The sequence below is a fragment of the Dendrobium catenatum genome, unplaced genomic scaffold, assembly GCF_001605985.2.
Source record: "Dendrobium catenatum unplaced genomic scaffold, ASM160598v2 fragScaff_scaffold_1574, whole genome shotgun sequence".
NCBI lineage: Eukaryota > Viridiplantae > Streptophyta > Magnoliopsida > Asparagales > Orchidaceae > Dendrobium > Dendrobium catenatum.
Genome location: NW_021320036.1, coordinates 1066182 through 1090272, shown reverse-complemented (window position 1 = coordinate 1090272; position 24091 = coordinate 1066182). Strand labels below are relative to the sequence as shown.

The 24091-nt window shown below is 37.5% G+C and overlaps 1 protein-coding gene across 1 annotated transcript in view; it reads right to left on the bottom strand.

The window, feature by feature from the left end:
- LOC110108179 (trafficking protein particle complex subunit 13) overlaps positions 1-21170 on the bottom strand; it is a 32792-nt gene extending 11622 nt beyond the window's left edge. Inside the window, exons 1-8 of the mRNA XM_028700682.1 lie at positions 20762-21170; positions 20596-20680; positions 9003-9133; positions 8816-8918; positions 8591-8605; positions 3951-4096; positions 3622-3817; positions 2764-2838 (exon numbers count right to left, since the gene is read on the bottom strand). Of these exons, the coding sequence (XP_028556515.1) occupies positions 2764-2838; positions 3622-3817; positions 3951-4096; positions 8591-8605; positions 8816-8918; positions 9003-9133; positions 20596-20680; positions 20762-21075 (1065 nt within the window). The 5' untranslated portion in view covers positions 21076-21170. The remainder of the gene's footprint in view (positions 1-2763; positions 2839-3621; positions 3818-3950; positions 4097-8590; positions 8606-8815; positions 8919-9002; positions 9134-20595; positions 20681-20761) is intronic.
- Positions 21171-24091: the final 2921 nt, after the last annotated feature.

The window sequence follows — 24091 nt, the reverse complement described above, 5'->3', positions numbered from 1 at the left end:
CTCATATCCAAACCTACTTGAGGAGCATAAGCACTTATAATATTAACAATCTTATCATCAACAACAATCTTTAAAGCTATAATTCTATCTCCAATCCTATTAATTTTTATAACATTATCCTTTAAACTCTTATCTATAATAACACCTACACCATTTCTAGTACGACTCCTACCCGAATACCAAAGTTTAAATCCTAAACTATCAATTTCCTTAGCCTTATCTCCAACCCATTTAGTTTCCTGAATGCACAAAATATTTAACTTCCTATGAATCATAATATCTATTAACTCCATTAATTTACCTGTAAGGGAACCTATATTCCAAGTTCCTATCCTAATTTTAGTATCATGGACTAGCTTCTTTGCCCACATCCGTCCTTGATGTGGGAACCCTTGCCTATTTAACACTGCACCCGGGCGCCGATGCAGCGGCCCTTACACACTTGTCACTGTATTCAGGTCATACAGTGCGTCGCTTCCAGGGGACGCCCTAGCATTAGCACAATTTCTTAATGGATTCATGTCATTATTGTTCGACAAGTTTTGCGCTGGCTGTCGACTACCTTTGTAATCACCCATCATAAGAAAAATGGCATATTTGAATTGAGCAGGTCATACCCTTAGGCTGACTTGGATCTGACAAGGACTAGTTAAGGCATCGACTAACAGCAACAACTGCCGCCACTAGCATCCACATCCAAGATCTAAACATATCATGCTGTTGGCAGTGGCATCATGATTGTAATAATTATGCAAGTTAAAGATGCAGTAAATTAATTGGGACAATTTCAAGGTGGATAGCATCCTCATTCAGATCTAATAAAAAAATCATCAATATCCATGTAATTTTCTATTGAATTATTCCTCTACCCATGAGGAGACTTTTAGAAATATACTCATGAAAAGTTGCTGGCTTTAGAAACTCAAAGAAGATTGGGGCTTTAGAAATAAAATGCCCCCAAGCAATGATACATGAGCGACAATAAAGGCCGCCAATTTGCTCCTCACGGACAACCAGTCCGACAGAAAAGGAAAGATGAGGTGCGTTTCTAGCGATCCTCGAATGAAAATGGCAACAAAAAAGGCTATAACAAACGCCTTCTCCAAGATCTCATGTCCATTACAAGAATCCAATCACAAAAAAGAAAACTATCACAATCGACCCAAATAAATTTGATAAGATCAAGCAAATTCTGCAAATTAGTTTGATCAAATATAGCATTCACATGCTCAACACATCATTCCAATGTTCATTTTAGGGTCTATCATGCCACTTTGAGCTTGTACAACCATTAGATCATCAAGGACTTTATGATGCAGAACAATATCAAGTGGTGCATTGTCTAGTGACAAAATCACAAACAAAGTGTCACCACCTTGCAAGAAATGTTTAATTAATTATTTTACTTATTTCATGAAATTTTAAAAGTAAGGTGGTGCGGATAACCTTGGTTGATCCCTCATTTAAATATAGTAGGGTCAATCTCTCTTCCATTTTTCAAAACTTATAAACAGCTCTTCTAACAATTTAGTGTGTGGTTAAGTAATCCAATAAGTAAATTAACTTGCATAGCCAAGAGCTTTCCCCTCCATTAATTTTTTTTTTTTTTAGTTTTGTTATTTTTATGAAACTTAGATTTAAAGTCATATCTTCAAGGGTTAAAAATGGAAATCTTAAATTTATTGGACTTGATAATGCATGAGAATAATTGTTTTCCTTGAATCAAAATTTGAGCATCTCCTTCTCATAGAAGGCTTGGTGGTTCTTCCTTGGCCGAAATACTTAGATGAGAAATTCTCACTTATATCCTCTAAAACCCTACTCCTAGACACATATACCTTTCTCCTCACATTCCATAACAAACCCTAAAAGCAATCTTAGCCAATGGCCTTCCCTCCCAAATATTGAACATCAGTTTTAAGTCCATATATAACTCCCATTCTAGAAGCCCCAAGTCATCACCAACTCTTGTCAAACCTTTACTCTATGAAATCTTAAACACTAATTCCCCCTCACAAGTTCTCAACAAAGCCTTCTATCCACTATACCTGGTCTCCTCAAATCTAGTCTATAATAATCTTAAATTAAAATTAAAATTAAAATTATTAATAATTTTTTAAATTAAAATAGAATTATTAATAAATTTTTTTATTAAAGAAATGTTTAATAAAAAAAAATTAAAAATTACTATTACTTGATAATAATATTTAATAAATAATTTAATTAAAAAATAACTAAAATAACTTTTGATCTAACACCAGTAATTCAAAATTTGATTTTAGGATCAAAAAGCCCCTTTTAAGAAGTTAAGGGACCAAATTGATCCCTCAAAAGAGTTGGGGGCCATTTTAATCAACTCACAAAAAGTTGAGAGACCAGTTTGATCATTTTCTCTAATCCCTTTGTACTAAACATTAGATGAAAATTAGCCAGAATAATCATGATAAAGAAAAGATTTAAAAAGTTTAGAATGCCCCAATGATGAAACAAGGCCTCCTATGTGTAGGTAAGACTTCTGGAGAAACATAAAAAATTGCATTCAAACATGCACCTACTATTCAGAAAAATACAAATATTAAATTGTAAGCCTTGTGCATGCTGCTCATAATTACAGAAAGAACTATTATGTGTTATCAGCCTATACATCTATAATACAAAACGTCATAGAATTAAAATTCAACTTATCACTTCAAAGCTGCAAGCAACCTAAGACACAGTTTAAGTTTTAATACACATGAACTCCATTGAAGTTTAGTATGTTACCATAAATGGCCTCTCAAGGATGATGGGAGATGGCACTGCAACAACTTTTAAGTCAATGTCCTTCTGAATGAGAGGCTGCCAAAAGAAGAGCATGCATTCTTAGATGACCATATATTTTCTGTAGGTATATGAATGAAGGTAATATTTTCGGAGGAAAAATTTCTTAATAAATACATATTATATATATTATTGGATATATAGTAGAACAAATTAAAAGTTATCAGTAACATCAGGAGTCTGGAATAGGACATAGCAAATGACAAAGGACCACAAGTTATCTTCATATAAAGAAGAAAGCAGGCAATCATTTACCTTCCATTACAAAGAAATTAGCACCTAGTATTATTCTTCTGCACGCCATAGCCAAATGATTTTATGTAAATGGTAAGGTGTACAGGGTAAACTTAATCAGATATAAGATGATAAGGGGTTACAAGGTAGGAAAGTGAATTCAAAAACAAGAGAGAAACTTAAAGTAGCCAAAGGATGAATTGAAAATGTAACAACAATAGGATACAAAATCCCAATATTTACCTAAAGAAAATAATTCCATGCTACTCTTAGGCCTAATGAACCTCAGTCAGGTGAACTAGACTTGATCTAGATTCATTAAAAACCATCACAACTTCAGCACAATTACCAAGGCATTCTTACTATTTACATTAAAATCTTCAAAATCATCAGCAACGACCAAGGTTAATGACAAAATCCAGATCATATAGTGGATAAACCAAAATAGACCCATAAAATCATTAAAGTACTAAACTGCTAATTTCACTTTTCTGAAGAAACAAAAAAGGCTCATTTTTGTTATCAGAGCATTTCAAGCCATGAGACAAAGAACTCCTATCTACTTACTGTGCCAATAATTTGCTGGGTTTGCAAGCGTCCTGGTTCCCCCAAATTTGTGCGCCAAGTGATCTGAAGTTTACCAAGAATATTGCTTCCACCAACCTTCACTTGTCCACTCTCCTGTGATGATTGTTTTAACTGATAGAGATAATTAAATATTCCTCCTCCAGCTCTTATAAGAAGAGGCAACTTGAATATTTCACTGTCCAAGTAACACCAAAATAAATAAAGTAGTTAAAAAGCTCTTTTTTTAAATTCAATTATTGAAAGGAAACAATAGTTGGGGCATAGCTGAGCTAGCGTGCTAGAAATAATTAGGGAAAATTTTTAACTACCTTGTCTGGGCATTGCTGTTAGAGATGTTATCATCAGCTTTCAAAATTGATGCACTCCAATTTTGTGCTGGCTCAAACTCAACTTGATCCATATAAAGGTTTGACTTTGTGTGGTTCTCAATACATGCTTCCAAAAAAGTACTCTCCTGAGAAGTGCTAAAAAGTCTCTTGATCAATCATAGGAATAGGATTTACTTGCTAAATAGAAGAAATTTTCAGCAGCAAGTAGCCATTTTTCTCTAACTACACCATAGTGATTTATCCAACTACTAGGACTGTCAACTATCCTCTTGAACCAGTTTAACCGTGTTTCAACATGAGCATTAGTCCAACCTAAAGCTGAGTCAGACCTATCTTTAAGTAAGCTCACGGCTCAATAAATTCAATCCAATTTCTAGTCTATTTTTGACATTCTAAGATGAATTCTTAATACATCATTTATACAGGCATCTACATATACAAATTAATAAATACAACATCATGAATTTAGATATAATTTCATATATGAATATATGTAAACATATGCACAAATTTTGATTTGATTTTAAACTAGCCAAATTTGATCCAAGGGTAGGTCAATTCAAGAAAATCAGGTATGCTCATTAGTCAGCTCTTCAGCATGAGCACGATTTGAGCCAAAAAAAAAAAACAATCTACTCTTTTAAGTAAATTTCAATCAAATTCACAGCTCTACCAATTTGGAACAAAAACAAAAAATAGTTTCAAAGGTTATGATGTTCCATTTGCCAATGTATAGCAATTTTAAAATAAAAGTTAAATTAATTGTTGGTTGGCTGGAATCCTTTGCTTAATATGAAGCTGCAATATGATAGTATATTAATTTTGTAGTTGATAAAATCAATTAAGGTCTAGTAATGTTTATTTATTTCCATCCACTCCTACACACACAAATAAAGAGTAAAAGAACCATCTCTAAGGAAGATAAAACTTTCCCATCCCTATTCCAGCACAAGAAAAAGTAGAGAAAAAGAAAAAATCTCCCCCCATGTGAAGCCCAAAAAAATAGAGACCTCCCCCATCCCCACTAACAAATAAATCAGAAAAGAAGAGAGAGAGAGAGAGAGAGAGAGAGAGAGAGAGGATAACACCCCCCTAAAAAAGGAAGAAAGTAGCCCTACTCAACAAATAAAGAATATGAACAAAACCCCACTATAACACAATTCAACTGAAGAAAACAACTCTCCAGCACCCAACCAAAACCAAAAAAAAAAAAAAAAAAAACAAAGGTTGGTTTTGAAATGAGGCAATTGAAAACTTCAAACTCAAAAGTGGTTTAGTGATGAAGAAATCCGAATCAACTTGATGCTCAGTGATGGTTTAAATTCCATTACAGTATAGTGTGCCATCCTTTCGGGTAAAGCAGATAATTGCTTAGTAAAATCATGTTAAAATTATTTTCTGAAGTGTTCTAAGAGTTGTTGTAGTTAGTTAAAAAGCTGTTGTCACTCGGATATGAAGTAATTGAATGACTAAAATAACATTATTAGGAATTTCATGTAATTATAATATAATTTCCCAATCTTAATTTAGTACATAATTAATTTATTAATTTATTAGTTGGATAAGATAATTAAAATCCATAAGAAGTGCTTTTATGGAAAATTACCTAAACAACCAATTATGAAAGTTGCTTTACGGCTTTTCATATAACTGGATTTTTTTTCATCAATGTTTCTTAAACATCCTAAAAAACATTTGTTAATCAAGGAAGTAGAAGAAAACAGTAGAAAGCCATGACAAACAGAGAGCTGACATTACGCAATGGCAATAAGAAGAAAGAAAAATTATACCCATCCCATATTGGCATATCCAAAGTTTCATAAGTACAACATCGGATTGAGCTACCACTCCAGAACAGCTGATCAAGTTTGCAGTCTCAAATGGGTTCCTATTGACGTCCTAGGATTGGTTGCAAACCTAAAAAGGCATCATTTGGGTTCCCTCAATTACAGTTAAAAGTTCAAAAATTGAACCCATACTTAAAAGTGTCAGGTACATGCAGAAGCAAGTCAGCGTGTCAGACACATATACACCACTCGTATAAAAGCAAAGTATAAACGCGCATGCAAAATTGCATTTTCTAGAACACAAGCCACTTAATGAGTGAACCACATAGGCACATACCATCATCCCCAATCCTTATTACGTGCAGCAGTCCCTCTAACCCTCCTCGAGTAGGCTTTAGTTTCATATTTTTTGCATTTACAATAAACCAAGCGGAGATCCCCTTCTCTCTCTCTATGAATAAAGTAGGTGAAGGGTAAAACAAAAGAAAAGAACTTGCAATTAAAGATTGAGAAACCCTATTACCATGACAATGACGAACAAGAACCTCATTAAGTTATTAAATTGCAGCTTTTAAGAGGAGTTTCCTTGACTTCGTTCTCTTGCAGTCATTAGGATGCTTCCATTCATTTGTTGATAGGGGTCTGTTCTAGCTTGGGTCAACAGTGCCACCTTTGTCCGCAATTCTTAATACGAGTGAGGAGGCTCTACTCTCCACCCATGTCCATCTTGCTTGACATGGGCAACAAGACCAATCCAATCTGTGTGCTTAATGCACTAAAATGTCTATCTTCTCAGGAGTTCACTAGAGATCCCCCATAACATTCCCTATATTACCTTTTATGGAATGCACAGCGTAAGCACAGCTAAATTTTTTTACAAATATAGGCCATGGAAAAGCTTCTCCCCGCAACATGAGTGCCACATAAGGAAATGCAGTAGAAATCAGCAATGAAGACTTATATTTTAACCAAGGACACTATTCTGATAACAATTTGATAGGAAGAAAATGCTATTTTAGCAAAGATTTGTGAAAGACACAAGAAAATTGGGAAGAAGAACACCCAAGATTCAAGAAAATTTTTTATTGCAAGAACTATGAAAAAAAATGCAAGATACAATTGGATCTTCAATTGGAGAGGAAGATCCGGCTCTTCATAATCCCTAACCGCCGACTAGAGCCCTCTCACCTAAGCAAACTTCAATTTCAGCAAACAAAACATAAAAACTGAACCCCAGGTAAACAACTTACTTAAGGAATACAATACATATTCCAAAACAACCCTCTCCCTTAAAAATTTCCCTCCCAGCCACCCCCTTCTCATTCAAATTCCACCCCAGGCCCCACCCCAAAGGGGCAGGATTCACTCAGGCAGAAGCCAGTTCGGCCTCAATCAGGCAAAAGCTTGTTCCACCTTACGTAAATATGGTGGATCCAAGAGGGGCCGACCTAGTATTGACCAATCAAGGAGGGACCAGTCCATCAGATGCCAACACAAGTTAGACACAACATATGCATGTCCAAGAGTAAAAGAAGTAATTTTTATTTTAATCATGTGTCTAACAAAACGAGACACAACAACAAATGATTATCATTTCTTTTAGCATTTTTTGGATGATCTTTTGGGTGGGGTGGAGGGAATTTGAATATAGGTTTTCACCATAAATAATACAGGCAATGCCATTTGTCATACTTGATGGGAACTAGGAAGATCTAAACCCAATGGATAACACAAAAGAAAGTAGGACACAACTCAATCCAAAACTTAAGAAGCAAATCACCAAATAAACATAAATAAAAAGAAAATACTCTAAGAACAACCAACTAGAGGTCACCTCACATGTAACTATAATTAGGTAAATAGAATGCTCAAGGACATGCAAACCAGTGGTCCACCACATCAACTTTGATCCAAGTCCACCACAACTCTGGCAAATACCAACAAAACTGACAAACCAACACAACTCACACTTTTAGAAGAATAATACAATGGGGTGGAAACTTGTGGAAATAAGAATTAGAAACAAGACTTGGAAGAAGAACTAAGTAGAGAAGAAGTAGCTCTCAAGCTAGAAAAGAACCCTCAGGTTTTAGAATACTTTTCACCTCCAAAAACTCCCAACAACAGCCCAAAACACCTCCTTAAATAGGAAAGAAAATGAATTGACTAGAAGCTGATATATATATATATATATATATATATATAAAATCTAAAATGCAAGACCATCAGATTTAATATATAAGTCATCCATAATATAAATTTAATGTGGTCTCCTGATATTTTTTTTAAATCAGAGTTTTATTTCAATATCTCAAATTCAATCAAACTTAACATTTGCAATGCAATATGTTATATCACATAAATGATATAAAACGTATGTGAACATTCTTGTCACCTCCCTAAAATCTCTCACTTGCCTATGGGGCATAGTTCAAAGATAGTATCGAAATTACATTTATTGAGAATACTTTAGTATCAAAATCCAAAAATTGAGTAAGAATGCCAGGTTGAAGATCATATGCCATGTTTAAATCTATTTCATGCTTCTTTGTAAGCTGGGCAAATAAGAATTCGCTCAACTATTTCAATGAACTGCCTATTATCAGAAATCATGTTTATAACTTGTTTAAAATTTTAACCATGAAGCAACTGAAGAAAAAGCATTAAAAACAAAAAAGAGTTAATGATGACATCCATAAGCTTTAAGAGCAATGTCGTTTGCTAGAAAGGATATTGCATTCATATTGACTGAAACTTGGAAACTCTAAGCAGTTATGAAGTATATGAGATAATTACTCACAATCAGTTGCAAGGATCAAACTAAAAGCCTACCTTCACAGTGCGAACCTGCAGAAACATAAGAGAGGATCTCATCAGGTTCAAAGTAAATATAGCAATCTAACTACATTTTGGAACTCTGCTTTAGATCTCAAATATACAGACCTTAAAATTCTTAATTGTGAAACCAAAAGAATGAATGAAATCTTAACATAGCATAAAGTATATCACTTATTTGCGTTGATAACTTATCTTCCTCATAAGGAAATGGAAGATTACCTTTGTTCTAACTGAAAGGGGATTAGCAACAACAAATTTAAAAAATTGTGGAAGATATTTACGCTCCCCATCACCATCATTGTAGAGCGCAGTGCAAACAAGCCTAGGATTACAAGAGCAATGTACTTAATTACCAATGATAATAAGAGTAAGAAAAATATTTGTTACACATGCAAATGGTACCAACGTGTGAGATCCTAGTTCCTTAACATCATGTTCCACGATGAAATCGTATCTTCCCCCCGATCTTATAGATTCAACAGGTGACTTGGATGTATCCAACATTAATATTCTTTGTCTTTCTGTCTGAATTTCTGCCTGCATTTAATTAAAGTAGCATTGAGCAACAAAATAAGAAATCAAACAATAATAAATTGCTCCCTAGACATAAGCTGTATTCACCTAGCAAGATGCACTCTCAATGATACCAAAAATAATGATATTTAGTTGTGCATTTTCTATTACTCCATCTTTGACATGAGATAAACCAATATCACCTTATATCCTCCAAGGATTCTGATACACCTTGGAGACAAAAATAGCAAAACACACAATTGAAAAAGTGCAGAAATACGAATGTAGATGATTGATTTTTTATTATAACTTCAATAAGAAAGAAAGATACAAGCGATCTATAGTTCGAGAGATAGATTAGCTCTCCCAAACTTCCTAGACGCCACTAGGAAGCCCTCACAAAAAGAGAACTATAGCAACTCTTAAATAAAATTCTGCATAAACAAAAATAAATCATAAGCTTAGCCTCAAATAAGCTTCTCCTATTTCCCTCCTAAATCAGCCCCCCCTCCCCCTCCTCATCATATATTTCCCTCTCTAATTTGTATTTCAATTAGAAAATCCTTCCTATCCCTTTCTAAATCATCCCCCATTTCCTAATATATTTTCCACTCCAATTTGAATTTCAATTAAGAAATCCTTGAAATCCTTCCTAATTAATCCCTTCCTTAATTCATCTTCTCACATATGTAATTATAGGTTTAATTGGCCCTAAAAGGGGGGCCGAATCCCTTGCCTTTTCCGCCCCCTGCTGGTCCAGTTCTAGCTGGACTGGCCTGCTGCCCTCTTACATATCAGATTCATGAATAAAATGAAAATAAAAAACTGCATATGTAAATTGTCCTTTTACTATACAAAGCAAACATCAATTTCAGTGATATTAAAAGACAATTATACTTAGTTATGTATATTATGTAGATCAATTCCTAATGAAAAATCATAACTCTGCTTATCTCTTCCAAATGATTCATAATAAGAATGCAGAAAGACTTATCTATGCAACTTTTTTTCATTTATTACAAGGCTTTGAATGGATTAACAAAAATTGAAGGAAATGTGATGTGAAACCAAATGCACAGGAGCTTATTAAGAAATTTCAGAGTTAATAGCAATGTAATCCCAAATCAATAACTTATTGTGATGACAAGCAAATTTATTAAAGAGTCTTAGTTTTCCACTTGCTTTGGAGAAGGAGTACATGTAGATTAACCAAATCTCATAGATAAACAAAGATAATAGCAATACTAAAAGCTCTTAATCAACAATCCACGATTTAATAATGAGAGTTTTCACCTCGGGGATTGATCACTCCATTACACTAGACTTTAGCGGGAGAAGGTCTTCAGCACACCCAACAATGCCACGAGGACGATAGCGACACCAACGATCTTAATCCACGGAAAAGGTCGACGGTGGTGGAGAAGTAGTCGGAGTCGGAGGTGTTTCGGGTGGATAGCCGTTGATGGTCCACTCGTAGTCCGAGAATTGGTCGTCGATGACGTCCACGAGGGTGGGGAGGATTCGATTCAAGTAGTCTTCAACGGTGTTGTCAAAACCAAACCCGACGTCGAAGAATGGAGATCGAGTGATGTGGATGTCTCCGTAGACGTCAAGTACGAATCCGCTATCAACTTCAGGATCGGCCATACGTCATTGAAGTGGAGGTGGGAAGGTGTCGTCTTCTTCTTCTCTTGGCTTCAAACTGCCCAAGGGGAGCAAGGAGAGGGCCGGCCAAAGTGGGGAAGGGGAAAGAGGAGAGGGGTCGGCGGTATAGATGAGGGAGGCGGCTAGGGTTTGGGGAGATTAGGTTAGGTGGAGTGTTGAAGGGATTTAGTCAAAATCTGAATTTAATTTCAGATTTGAGTAAATTTGGAGGGAGGTTAATTTGAATTTGGATTTTGAATCAAGTGAATTGAATGCATTAAAATAGCATTAAAGGGATTTCCACCCTAGTAGGCCGGCGGCATTGTGAGAGGGGGAGGAGTGATTAGGGAGAGTTAATCCCTTTCCAAATGAGTTCGAAACTTATGAGGGGAAAATAATGAGTCATTCAATCAGATTCCGTTTGAATTTTGAATTCGAAAAACTTTCTTATTTAGACTTTGCAAATAAGTTAAGTTTTTGAATTTGAAATTTGAATTTCAAAATTCAACAACTCCCTTCTTTAAGGCACGATCTAAATTATGGGAGAGTCATTATGAAGAACGAATTCATCATAACGACTAGGATCAAGGAAGATGGCTGGCGGTCAAGGGGAGGGGGCAGATCTTGCCGTCGGGTTGGGGTGGGTCTTGATGGAGCTTGGAGTTGAAGTGGGGAAGCTAGTGGGTGAAATGATGTGAGGGATAAGGGGAAGGATGTGTGGTCGGCGGCTAAGGGAAAGGCTAGGGCTGGCGGGTTAGGGAAGGAAAGAAGAACGGGATGAAGGAGGTAGACCACGACTCACGGACTCTTCCAATGACTGGCGGGTATTGCATTTGCCCTCACCTCGGGCTCTCTTTCTCCTCTCTAGTGCACCACAAGATAAAGAAGAAGAAGACAACAACAACAAAATTTTCATTCAAAATATTCATCATCCCATTACAATAGAAATGACCTATAAATATGTCTTAACATAAAAGAATGAACAAAGACTAAATTGCCCTCAGGGCTACAACATGACTCAACTCATAATAGGGGTACATTAGGAAGACTCAAAGAAAATAAAATGCATAAATAATTAAAAATATAAACTCTCAATCGTGGCCGTCGATCTGCGATGCTTTCGGCGATACACATATTTGAACCTCTGATCTATGTCCTCATCATTCTCCCCGAGTGGGAGCAAGCTCAACCCCGTCGAGTGAAAATCTCTGGAGCTCTCGTACATCTCTAGGAGATCTGGATCCAAACTCTGTAACTCCTCTCGATCAATCCATGTATCCTCTGTCACCGGCTTCCCTTTCCAGCGAATCAAGTACCTTTGGCATCCACCTTCCTTCATGGAGATGATTTCATCGTCAAGTATAGCTTCAACCTTCTCCGCAATGGGTAAATGGAGTAAATTGGGGAGTGGAGGTAGGCTGGAGATCTCACTAGGTGGGTTCTCACAAGGCTCATTTTGAAGTGGATTATTAGGGTTCAACTCTGGTCCCTCAAAGGTTACTAGATCTTCTATATTAAATATAGGATTGATGTTAAAACCCTTAGGGAGGTCCAACACATAAGCATTACTATTTATCTTTGAAATCTTAAAAGGTCCGGCGCTTCAAGCATGCAACTTCTTCACGGAGCCTGGAGGAAAACGCTCCGGACGGATCCGTACCATCACAAAGTCTCCAACCTCAAATTCTTTAAATCTTTTCATGTGATCCGCAATAAGCTTATAATTGGAATTACTTTATTCAATTCATCTTTTAATTTCTTTATGAAGCTCCTGGAGATGAGATGCAAATGCATATGCAGACTCAGACGTTCTACCTAATGAACTCATGGGGATTAGATCAATGGATTGCCTAGGTTGGTATCCATACACAATTTCAGCGCGACTTAGACCTGTCGTTCTATTCACATAATTGTTGTAAGCGAACTCGGCTATGGGTAGTTTAGAATCCCAATCTCGAATGTTTTCCCCTACCAAGGTTCTTAGGAGGTTGCCTAAACTTCTATTTACTACTACAGTTTGCCCATCTGTTTGGGGGTGGAAGGCTGCGGAGAATTGGAGTTTGGTGTCCATGTGGTGCCAAAGAGTCTTCCAAAAATAGCTAGTAAACTTAACGTCTCTGTCAGACACTATGGTTTTGGGGAGGCCATGGAGTCTAACTACCTCTTTAAAGTAAAGTTTTGCGACGAGGGAAGCGTCGAAAGTCTTAGAGCAAGGGATAAAGTGCCATTTTTGAAAATCAGTCAACTACCACGTAGACAGAATCATGCTTTCTAACAGTTTTGGGTAGTCCAAGGACGAAATCCATGCTCACATCTTGCCATGGAGAGTTAGGTACAGGGAGTGGGGTATATAGGCCTGTGTTTTGTTTTCTATGCTTGGCTAATTGGCAGGTGTGACATCGCTTAACTAGTTTGCTTACATCACGCTTAATACTTGGCCAGAAAAATCGATTCTCAATCGCAACAATCGTTTTAGTTTGACCGAAGTGTCCTGCTAAACCACCAGTATGTAATTCCCAAACAAGAAATTCGCAAAGAGACGTTTTGGGAATACAAAGTTTTTGGGATTTGAATAAATATCCATCTTCCAACATGAAATCATCCATAATTCATTCACCTCCAGTTGTTAAAGCGGAATAGGTTTCTTTAAAGTCAGGACAATCCAAGTGGTCTTCCTTAAGTCGCTCGAAACCTATCACTTCCGTCCTCATCTCACGAGCGATCATCATCTGACGGCTAAGTGCATCAACAGCCTTATTCTCAGAACCCGCTTTGTGTCTAATCGTGTAAGTGTATTCTTGCAAAAATTCAACCCACCGACCATGACGTGCATTCGGCTTCTTTTAGGAGTTTATATATCGTAGGGCTTCATGGTCAGAGAAAATAACAAATTCTTGGGGAAGCAGGTAGTGTCTCCAGTATCTGAGTGACTGAATGATGGCGTAAAATTCTTTATCGTAGGTGGTTGTGTTGCCTAATGTCGTTTAACTTTTAACTAAAGTAGGCAACTGGGTGTCCCTCTTGGGATAGTACTCCTCCTATGCCTATGTCAGATGCATCACATGTCACTTCGAAAATCTTAGAAAAATCCGGCAGTCGCATGACTGGTGCCTCAACCATTTCTCTTTATCTCCTCGAAAGCCTTAGAGGCAGACATCGTCTAGTGAAATTCTCTTTTCTTTAGACAGTCAGTGATTGGACCCACTATAGTGCTAAAATTTCTGATGAATCTCCTATAAAATGTGGTCAGTCCGTGAAAACTTCTAACATCTCTAATGTTCTTAGGTTCAGGCCATTCATTGATTGCTCGCACTTTTTCGGGGTCAGCAGATATGCCTTAGGAGGATATAATGAATCCCAGAAAAATTACGTGATCAGTTAGGAACATGCACTTCTTGGGATTGGCAAACATTTGATCTCTCCTCAGTACTTCGCAGACTTGTCTTAAATGGTTCAAGTGTTGATCCACCGAATTACTATAAATCAAAATATCATCAAAGTAAACTACTACAAATTTCCCTAGGAAAGGTTTAAGGATTTGGGTCATTACTCTCATGAACGTGCTTGGGGCATTGCTTAAGCCGAAAGGCATAACAGTCCACTCGTATAACCCATCTTTGATTTTGAACGCGGTCTTCCATTCATCCCCCGGGCGGATTCTAATTTAGTGATAGCCTTAAGATCAATCTTAGAAAAAAGTGTGGCTCCGGTCATCATGTCTAACATGTCATCTAACCGAGGGATTGGGAAGCGATACTTGACCGTGATTTTGTTGATAGCACGGCTATCAACACACATTCTCCACGACCCATCCTAATTAGGGGTAAGAAGGGCGGGAACAGTACACGGGGTAAGACTCTCCTTAATGAACCCACATTGTAACAACTCATCCACTTGTTTCTTGAGCTCCTCATGCTCAGCAGGGGTCATTCGGTAATGGGGCAAATTTGGCAACGAAGCTCTAGGCACTAGGTCAATAGTGTGTTGAATATCCCTTAAAGGAGGCAGTTGGTGGGGCAGATCTTCTGGGAAGACGTCAGCAAAAGTTTCCAAGAGCGGACGAACTTCCTCGGGAACGGGCTCTTCTGGGGTTACACTCACTCTCGAGCAACTAACGCATAGAGAGGGGCTCCTGATTCTAGTTCTGTACTCAAGTCCTTAGCAGTTAATAAGTTCAGGCCAGCGTTGGGTTTAAGGGAGTTGGGTTTGACGTCCACCTTGGTAGACTTGGGTTGGGTGGAGAGGAGCTTAATTTTCTTGCCCTCGTGCTCAAACACGCAGGTGTTTGATCGGCCATATATATGTACATCGTTATCGAATAGCCAGGGGCGACCGAGCATTATTTGGCCTACATCCATAGCCAACACATCACACCAGATTTTCTCTTTGTATCCAATGAATTCTATAGGAACGAGACTCCTATCTTTCACCTCCAGGGCGGTCGAGTTGATCCAGGGGACTTTGTAGGGGTTCGAGTGTGGCGTGGTCTTCAAATGAAGTTTGGAAATCATTGAAGATGACACGGCGTTAATACAACTTCCACTGTCTATTATAACCTTGCAATTTTTATCCCCTATCTTGGTGAAAGTGTAGAAGATTGAGGTTCTTCGCCAGTCGTCGCTTGGCTTAGGCTGTGAGAAGTAATGACTTGTAGGTCTAAGTGGTCCATCTTTTGGAGGCAGTGGATCACGGCAGTATCTTCCTCATTGAAAAATTCCTCGTCATCATCAATATAATGAACTAGTTCGGCCCCTGATCAAACCACCCTAAACCTTATGAAATTATTAATAACCTTATAAGGCATACTAGTCTCTAATGAATTCTCATTGGACCGCTTGACCTAATAAGACGCATTGGCCTTCTTAAGTGCCATTATATATATATATATATATATATATATATATATATATATATATATACAACTCCCTCACTTGGTTGCTTGGCCAGAAAGAAATTGAAATATGAAGAAGAGAGAGAAAATAGAGAAAGGCATTTAGATCACAGAGGTTTTGGGGGTTTCCCGTTCTGGTGTTTTTCCTTTATAGTCCGAACGAGGTTGGGTTTGGCCCTGGGTGGGCCGACTACTTGGGAGTCCAGTGGGCTTGTTGTAAGTTTGGCTAGAGGAGGACTTGAACGGGTTAGGACGGTAATCTTGGATCCTAGAGGCATGGCTCCTAAATTCTTCTAAGTCTAGTACAAGACTACAGGCGGCTTCAAAAGTATTCACTCCTCTGACAAAAAGTTTATTCCTAAGATCTTCTCTTAGCCCAGCTCTAAACAATGACAAAAGTTGGGCAGGAGTGGTGGTTTCTTCTCCATTACATCGAATAGTCATCAAAGGCCGAGATGTATTCCTTAACGGGCTTGTTACCTTGGGTTAATCTATTCCAACGATCCAAAAGTCTAGGATAGTATGAAGGAGGGAAGTATTTTCGCTTCAACTCTTGCTTCATTGTTCCCCAATCAGTTATAGGGTATTCTCCTCGTGTTTCCCGCATGTGCTCTATGTTAGTCCAATACTGGTTGGCTCTACCAGTCAACTTCCTCTCAGCAAATCGGACCTTTCTTTCTTTCGAAATGTTGTACCACTTAAAATAACTATTCATTCCTTTGAGCCAATCAAGGAAAACTTGGGGATCTAACGTACCATCAAAAGTCGGGGCATCTATCTTAATACTCTTAAGAAGTTAGGTATCGTTGTCTCTCCAAGATGTGTCACGTCCTACCGATTCTTGATTGGGTCGGTAGTGGTCTCTATGAGGTCCGTATTCAGTGCGGTTGTCGTCTCCATAAGGAGAGTGGGGCCTAGAAGGGGTGTAGATGGCTGGATTTCCTATCTTCTCAATGTTGTCAAGTCTATCTCCTGTTTGGCATCTAAACTCAGCTAAGTCTGTTTGGGTGTTCCTAATTTTCTGTGTAACCGTTCCCAATTGGCCCACAATCAGGACTAAGGTTGTTTGAATGTGTTCCGGATCCATGGTTGGGTGCTAGGGGACACTAGGGAGGGTTCCTAAGTCAAGGGCAGCAGCTAATCACACTGGTTTGCTCACTAAAAAGGTACCAACAGCAACGGGAAAATTCAGGACAGCAAACTAATATGATGGACGAAGTTATCTAAGCAATTTAGATGGACTCTAGGATGTGGACAACAAATGAACACTACTTAAAACTCACCCAACGGCGACTACTAGGTGCAGAAATTTAGTGGACAGCAAGTTAAGTCAATTGTCTAAGTGGCCTAGACTATTATGGATGTCATGGGGATGATGGCAGCACTTAAACAATGAAATATGCTTATGTAAAATGAAGAAACTACTGCAGGATTTTCTGGACAGCAAATGGAAAACAGAAAATAAAACTATCTAGATGATGTTATGCATACAAATAACTAAGGACAAGTTAAAGTAGGCTCCTAAGATGTATCTAGCACATGTAACGCATGCTAGCCATGCTTTGATACCAAGATGATATGAAACCAAATGCACATGAGCTTATTAAGAAATTTCAGAGCTAATTGCAATGTAATCCCAAATCAATAACTTATTGTGATGACAAGCAAATTTATTAAAGAGTCTTAGTTTTTCACTTGCTTAGGCGAAGGAGTACATGTAGATTAACCAAATCTCATAGATAAACAAAGATAGTAGCAATATTAAAAGCTCTTAATCAACAATCCATGATTTAATAATGAGAGTTTTCACCTCGGGGATTGATCACTCGACCACACTAGGCTTTAGCGGGAGGTCTTCAGCACACCCAACGATGCCACGAGGACGATTGCGACACCAACGGTCTTAATCCACGGAAAGGTCAACGGTGGTAGAGAAGTAGTCGGAGGTGGAGGTGTCTCGGGTAGATGGCCGTTGATGGTCCACTCGTAGTCCGAGAATTGGTCATCGATGATGTCCACGAGGTTGGGGAGGATTCGGTTCAAGTAGTCTTCAACGGTGTTGTCAAAACCAAACCCGACGTCGAAGAATGGAGATCGAGCGATGTGGATGTCTCCGTAGACGTCGAGTACGAATCCGCTATCAACTTCAGGATCGGCCATACGTCATTGAAGTGGAGGTGGGAAGGCGTCGTCTTCTTCTTCTCTTGGCTTCAAACTTCCCAAGGGGAGCAAGGAGAGGGCCGGCCAAAGTGGGGAAGGGGAAAGAGGAGAGGGGTCGGCGGTAGAGATGAGGGAGGCTGCTAGGGTTTGGGGAGATTAGGTTAGGTGGAGTGTTGAAGGGATTTAGTCAAAATCTGAATTTAATTTCAGATTTGAGTAAATTTGGAGGGAGGTTAATTTGAATTTAGATTTTGAATCAAGTGAATTGAATGCATTAAAATAGCATTAAAGGGATTTCCACCCTAGTAGGGTCGGCGGCATTGTGAGAGGGGGAGGAGTGATTAGGGAGAGTTAATCCCTTTCCAAATGAGTTTGAAACTTATGGGGGGGAAATAATGAGTCATTCAATCAGATTCCGTTTGAATTTTGAATTCGAAAAACTTCCTTATTTAGACTTTGCAAATAAGGAAAGTTTTTTAATTTGAAATTTGAATTTCAAAATTCCGCCTCACTGGCATGAGGCTTACGCCTCACGCTATATATATTAAAACTTACATAAATCTTGAAGTAAATGCCCGACATTGGACTCTATAGGAGAGGAGGAAGGGGAGCGAGCAATTCATCATAATGATGATTCAAATGAAGAACCCCTTAATGATGAGAGTGCTGATGACTTATGAGTTCTTATGCGATATGTCATTGCTATTTATTTTTGGAAATTTGAATTATATGTTAATGAAAAGAATATTGGGATTTGGGAAAGATAGAATTTTGAGTTGAACTACATTTCATGTTGTCTTATTATTGGGATATTTTGATTTCACTTCATATCTTATGCTTTTTTATATTTTATATTATTCACTCATTAGTATATAAAAAAATTATCATTTTATGTTTATGCAATCTTTTGATTTTGAGGCTTACGCCTCAAAACGCCTTGAGTCTTCCGCCTCGCCTCACGGATGAAAAACGCCTCAATACCCGAATACGCAATTTTAAACATTGCTGGCGGGTATTGCGTTTGCCCTCACCTCGGGCTCTCTTTCTCCTCTCTAGTGCACCACAAGATGAAGATGAAGAAGAAAACAACAACAAAATTTTCATTCAAAATATTCATCATCCCATTACAATAAAAATGACATATATATAGGTCTTAACATAAAAGAATGAATAAAGACTAAATTGCCCTCAGGGCTACAACATGACTCAACTCATAATAGGGGTACAATAGGAAGACTCAAAGAAAATAAAATGCATAAATAATTAAAAATATAAACTCTAAATCGTGGCCATCGATCTGCGATGCTTCCGGCGATACACATGTTTGAACCTCTGATCGATGTCCTCATCAAAATGACTTAATTTCTCAACAGTTTTATAATTGATTATGAATCTAAGGCCAATGATTTGAGCCTTTTAATTTTTATTCCATTTCATTTCACTCAAGTTCCCAGCAAGCATTCAATTCCAGTGAATAGTGATATTAAAACTCATTGACATTTTGTTCGGTACATTCTGTAAATCAATCTATACTATAAATTTATAGTTGTATAACCATCATTACCTCCACTATTTCGCACTAAACTAGCTTCTTAAATCCAAAACACTACTGGGGAATTATTACTTTCTTATGGTAGCAGTATTAAAGGTTGGAATTTAATATAAGGATTACATTGATGGCAAATTGGCAAGTTTGGATTTCTTGCTGCTTTTAATAATCTAAGTTCATGATAGAGCTTATTCTCCAATATATGTACTCTACCACTACCTTGGCCGGATTTAATCACGTTACATTCCTCAGGCACAGATAAGCTTATAAAACCATAATTAAAGTCACAAGACTACTAGACAAACACCATTTGATACTTACGTTAAGAAGTTCCAATTAAATATATGCCACCTGTCACCTTGCATTATCGGTTAAATATATTTACATTCTACGTTATTATTTTAGAACAGAAATATCATCTCGATTGTACATTTCCAATTTAATGTTTTCTCTCATCTTGAATCAGAATTTCTGACCAATTTTTCATTCATTCTATCATGAATTTAGCTTTTATTTTCTATTGTCAGCTTCACCAATATCCCTTACAGAAATACTCATGATGGCTTTCTAACAAACCTTCATAGCTCAAAGTTTCCACATTCCAGTTATAACTGCTACATAAAAAGATAGCATTTTAGCTCTATTATTTCCTAGGTATTGTTCATCCTGTCTCAACAAAACCTCTCTGTCTATTCCTTTCATTAAAATTCACAACCATCTAAACCTGCTAGTATAACATTTTCAATCAATAATACTTAGATGTGCCCTCTAACATGCTTGTTTATCATCTCCAAGCATATTCCTCCATAAACCCATTGTAGGCTTCCAATCTTATAATTTATGGAAAAACATTGTAGATTTCCAATCCTAGCTAATTCACTCATTCATTTCACTAGGTTTTATGTTGGTCAGCAACCATATAAGTATATAACTGATTTCATATTTAAGGGACCACAGCATTAGAATGACAACTCATAGTGACACCGCAATTCTAAATCATAGCCAAACTCATCCTAATGAAAAAAATAATAATAAACAATTAAGCGCACCTAAATAAAACAGAACAAATACAGATATAAGATGAAGAGATAGAGTAAATTTGGCGTTTATGAGTGTTCTTGGCGGCACAGTTGTTTAAGTCACCAACTAATCAATGAAATTCTCCGTTGATAAATTCTTCCAAATGCTAGCACATTACATCCCACCTACATTATGACAATAAGGGCAAGCAAAGAGTATCACCTTAATAACTACATCCCTCGCCTCAAATCTGGAGCTGTTGTTTATGCTGATGTAACTGCAGAAGGTCTCTCCGAGATATATTGCACTACATACGAAAAGAAATATTAAGATCATCAGCGAATAACTGAAAGGAGAAAAAAAAAAGAGGTCGGGCAAGCAATCGAACCCGAAGGACTGAGGTAGAATGAGGAATCCGGGTAGAGCTATAGCATCACTAGGGTTCTGAAGCTGGAATCGGCCGCGGAAGCTAAAATCGTCTCCTCCTTCGCCAGCAGCGAATGAAGTTGGGCCGCCAACGGCTTGGTCGATGATGGTAGAGGATACGCCGGGGTTGTTGAATAGATCCTCTCCCGCGAGTAAATCAAAGGGGTCAAGGCGCAAAACGGAGTCCTCCGCCTGGAACGATGGCCGGCAAAGCCTCATTACACGGAAGGCGAGGGAGTGGTTGGATGGTGAGCCGCCGGCAAGAGAATCCGACATCGCCGGCGATGGTGTTAGAGGAAATGTACGGCTCGGATTGGAAGCCTCGCTGGAGTCGAGCAGAGAGTGGTCGGCTGAAACGGTTAACTTTCCGGCTGCGAGCCTGAAGTAGCGCGTGCTGGGATTTTTTTAATTAAAAAAAAAAAAGTGTCAATATACGTTTATATATTTAACATTTAAAACATTATATTTATATAAATATCATAAAACTATTATTTGTTATTATAGCATTATCAACAATTATATTTGAGTTGTTGGCATTAAATAAAGTAATATTAATATTTTTTATATAATTTAAAATTTGAGTAGTATATAAATAAATATAAAGGTTAGATTTTATGTAATATGAATTTTGTGAGATATATATACATCCTATTTATTTTTATTTTTATTTTTTTAATGTATAAATTCCATCAAAATATATGTTTTACTTTAAATAAATTAATATTAATTATATTTTTCATATGATTTATATATTTGAATATTATATAAGAAAATATAAATATTTTATATTAGATATGTAAATACATAAAAATATGTGAGTCATATATAAATCTCTCCAAGAAATTGATTTGAGCAATAAATAGCAATATTTTAGCAATGATGATGGATAAATTTTATATACCTTTATTTGAATTGATTCAATTTGCTTCATTAAAAGCTTGTTTGAACCAATGCTCAAGCTGCGATTCTTGTTCTCACATGTCATTAGTCCTACGGGTGCTTTCTCCAATGAGCTCCATCATGAAAAATTCACTTGTTCCCCAAACATATCAGTCCCATTGATGTCTCCCAGGTAAGCTCTTTCATGAGCAAAATCTTGTGATAGCACCTTCGCTTCATTATGGACTCTACTTCTCCTTTGCTAATGTCAGTCTTATTAGTGCCTTCGCTCAATCTATCAAGACCTCCAATTATCATTCACACACATCAGCCATTACCATGACCAATTTCCACATCTCCAATCCATCAATACTCCTGAAATGCAAGCAAATGGCATCAAAACTCAATATTATCATCACAATCTCACATGATAAATGATGAGCAAATTTTGAATGCAATTGTCCGAGCCGATTTTGAAAATTTTCGACTTCAACTAAAAGTCTTAATTCAAAGAAGCGTATTGCTTCGCTTCCTAATCTATTCCTTTTCAAGATGAGACTATTCATAACAAAAAAAGATTCGGAGGATCTGACTTGTGGCAACAGAAATAATATTTATCAAAATGCTTGTATTTGCTCAGAGTAGAGAGATTATCCATCATACAGTGATATATTTTTCAAGAAAATAAATACCTAAGATATTTATATGTATCATAAGGCATACAAAATTAAATTTATCAAAAGTAGCGCTATGCTAACTGATATATCATCGAAAAATTATCTTGATCGAGCACAAATCTCAAGGCAAAAATCAAGTTGGAAACTTTAAAAATTAATTATAGGATCATCTGAACTCCGATTTCAGCAAACTTACAGTCGAATTGATCGTCTCGGAAATACGAACCCAACGACACCAAATTCAGCTCAATCCAAGCCCAAATGGGTCCGAATCAAAGGCCCGAAGCACATTTGAAAGGTTCGATCCATAATTTGGATTACCAAACAGCTTTCAAATATGACATGCTTATAGTGGAATCGAGCGGCTCGACGAGAAGAATCCAACGAGCCCAAGATCGTTGAATTCCAATATCATTAAGACCTTCAAATGTCTGACGAACGAATCATGATCAAGGGATTCAATATCGACCGTCCGTCCAAACCACTCCCTAATTGCCCTTGATCTTCCACCTATTTATAAGTCATACCACTCCAAAATTTTTATAAATAGCCCCTCATTTCTCTTGAGAGAGGGGGGAGAGCAAAAGCAAGGAGGAGGGCCAAATCAAGGAGAAGCAAGAAAGAAGAGAAGATTATGAGGGAAGAAACTCCTCGACCACCGCCACCGGAATTCTGTCGAAGTGACATCGGAATTCTGCCCAACTTCCACGAGATGCTGGAATTTTGCCCAAGTGACGGAATTCCATCCGACTTCTAAGTGACGCCGGAATTCCGCCCGAACTCCAAGTGATGCCGGAATTCCGCCCAACCTCCAAGTGACGCTGGAGTTTCACCCGAACTCCACGTGACGCCAGAGTTCTACCCGAATACCATCTAACGTTGGAGTTCTCCTCTGCCTCCAACTTACGTCGGACTTCTACCCGACACCGGGCCTCCGCTCATCGTCAAATTTCTACCCTACAATGGACTTCTACCTATTGTCGGACTTTCACCGGACATCTATCTGATGTTGGACTTATGTCCATTACTGGACTTCTACCTAACGTCGTCTTTCTAACCTCTGTCATCAGACAACGGTCCATCTGACTAATGTCGCTCGCCGACTACAATCCTTCTGGCCTCTGTCGCCCGTTGATAACGGTCCTTCTAACCTCCATCGCCCACCGACTATGGTCATTCCGACTTATGTCGCACACTGACTATAGTCCTTTGGACCAAACAAATACATCAACAATAATGCTTTGTATTTTCACCATGTAATATACTGTATAAGATGTACATCAAGCTAAGGCCTTCCCCTGAGGAAGGACCTCATTTGTAATCAACTACAATACTAGTGGATTCATTCATACTGGGCCAAGCCCCGTGGTTTTTCCCCCTTTTTTAGGGGTTTTCCACGTAAAAATATTGGTGTCTTATAAATGTTACACACCCTTTCTCTTATTTGATTGTGTGTCGGATTTTCGTACAAAGCTAAGACGTTAAGCTTTATATTTCTCTACTGCCACAAATACTTCAGGACGCAACACTTACTATTGGTCATGTGTTCTTTCATGGCACAGTATTTGACCTAATCATCATGGATTTTTTATAATTAATTATTTACTTATTTTAAGTTAAGTAAAACAAGTTGCACATTTAACCCCAAAAAAGTGTTAAAAATAATCAAGATGAGATTTAAAACTCTTAAATGTACTTTGAGATCAAATACAAAATATATCTAATTTATATTACAC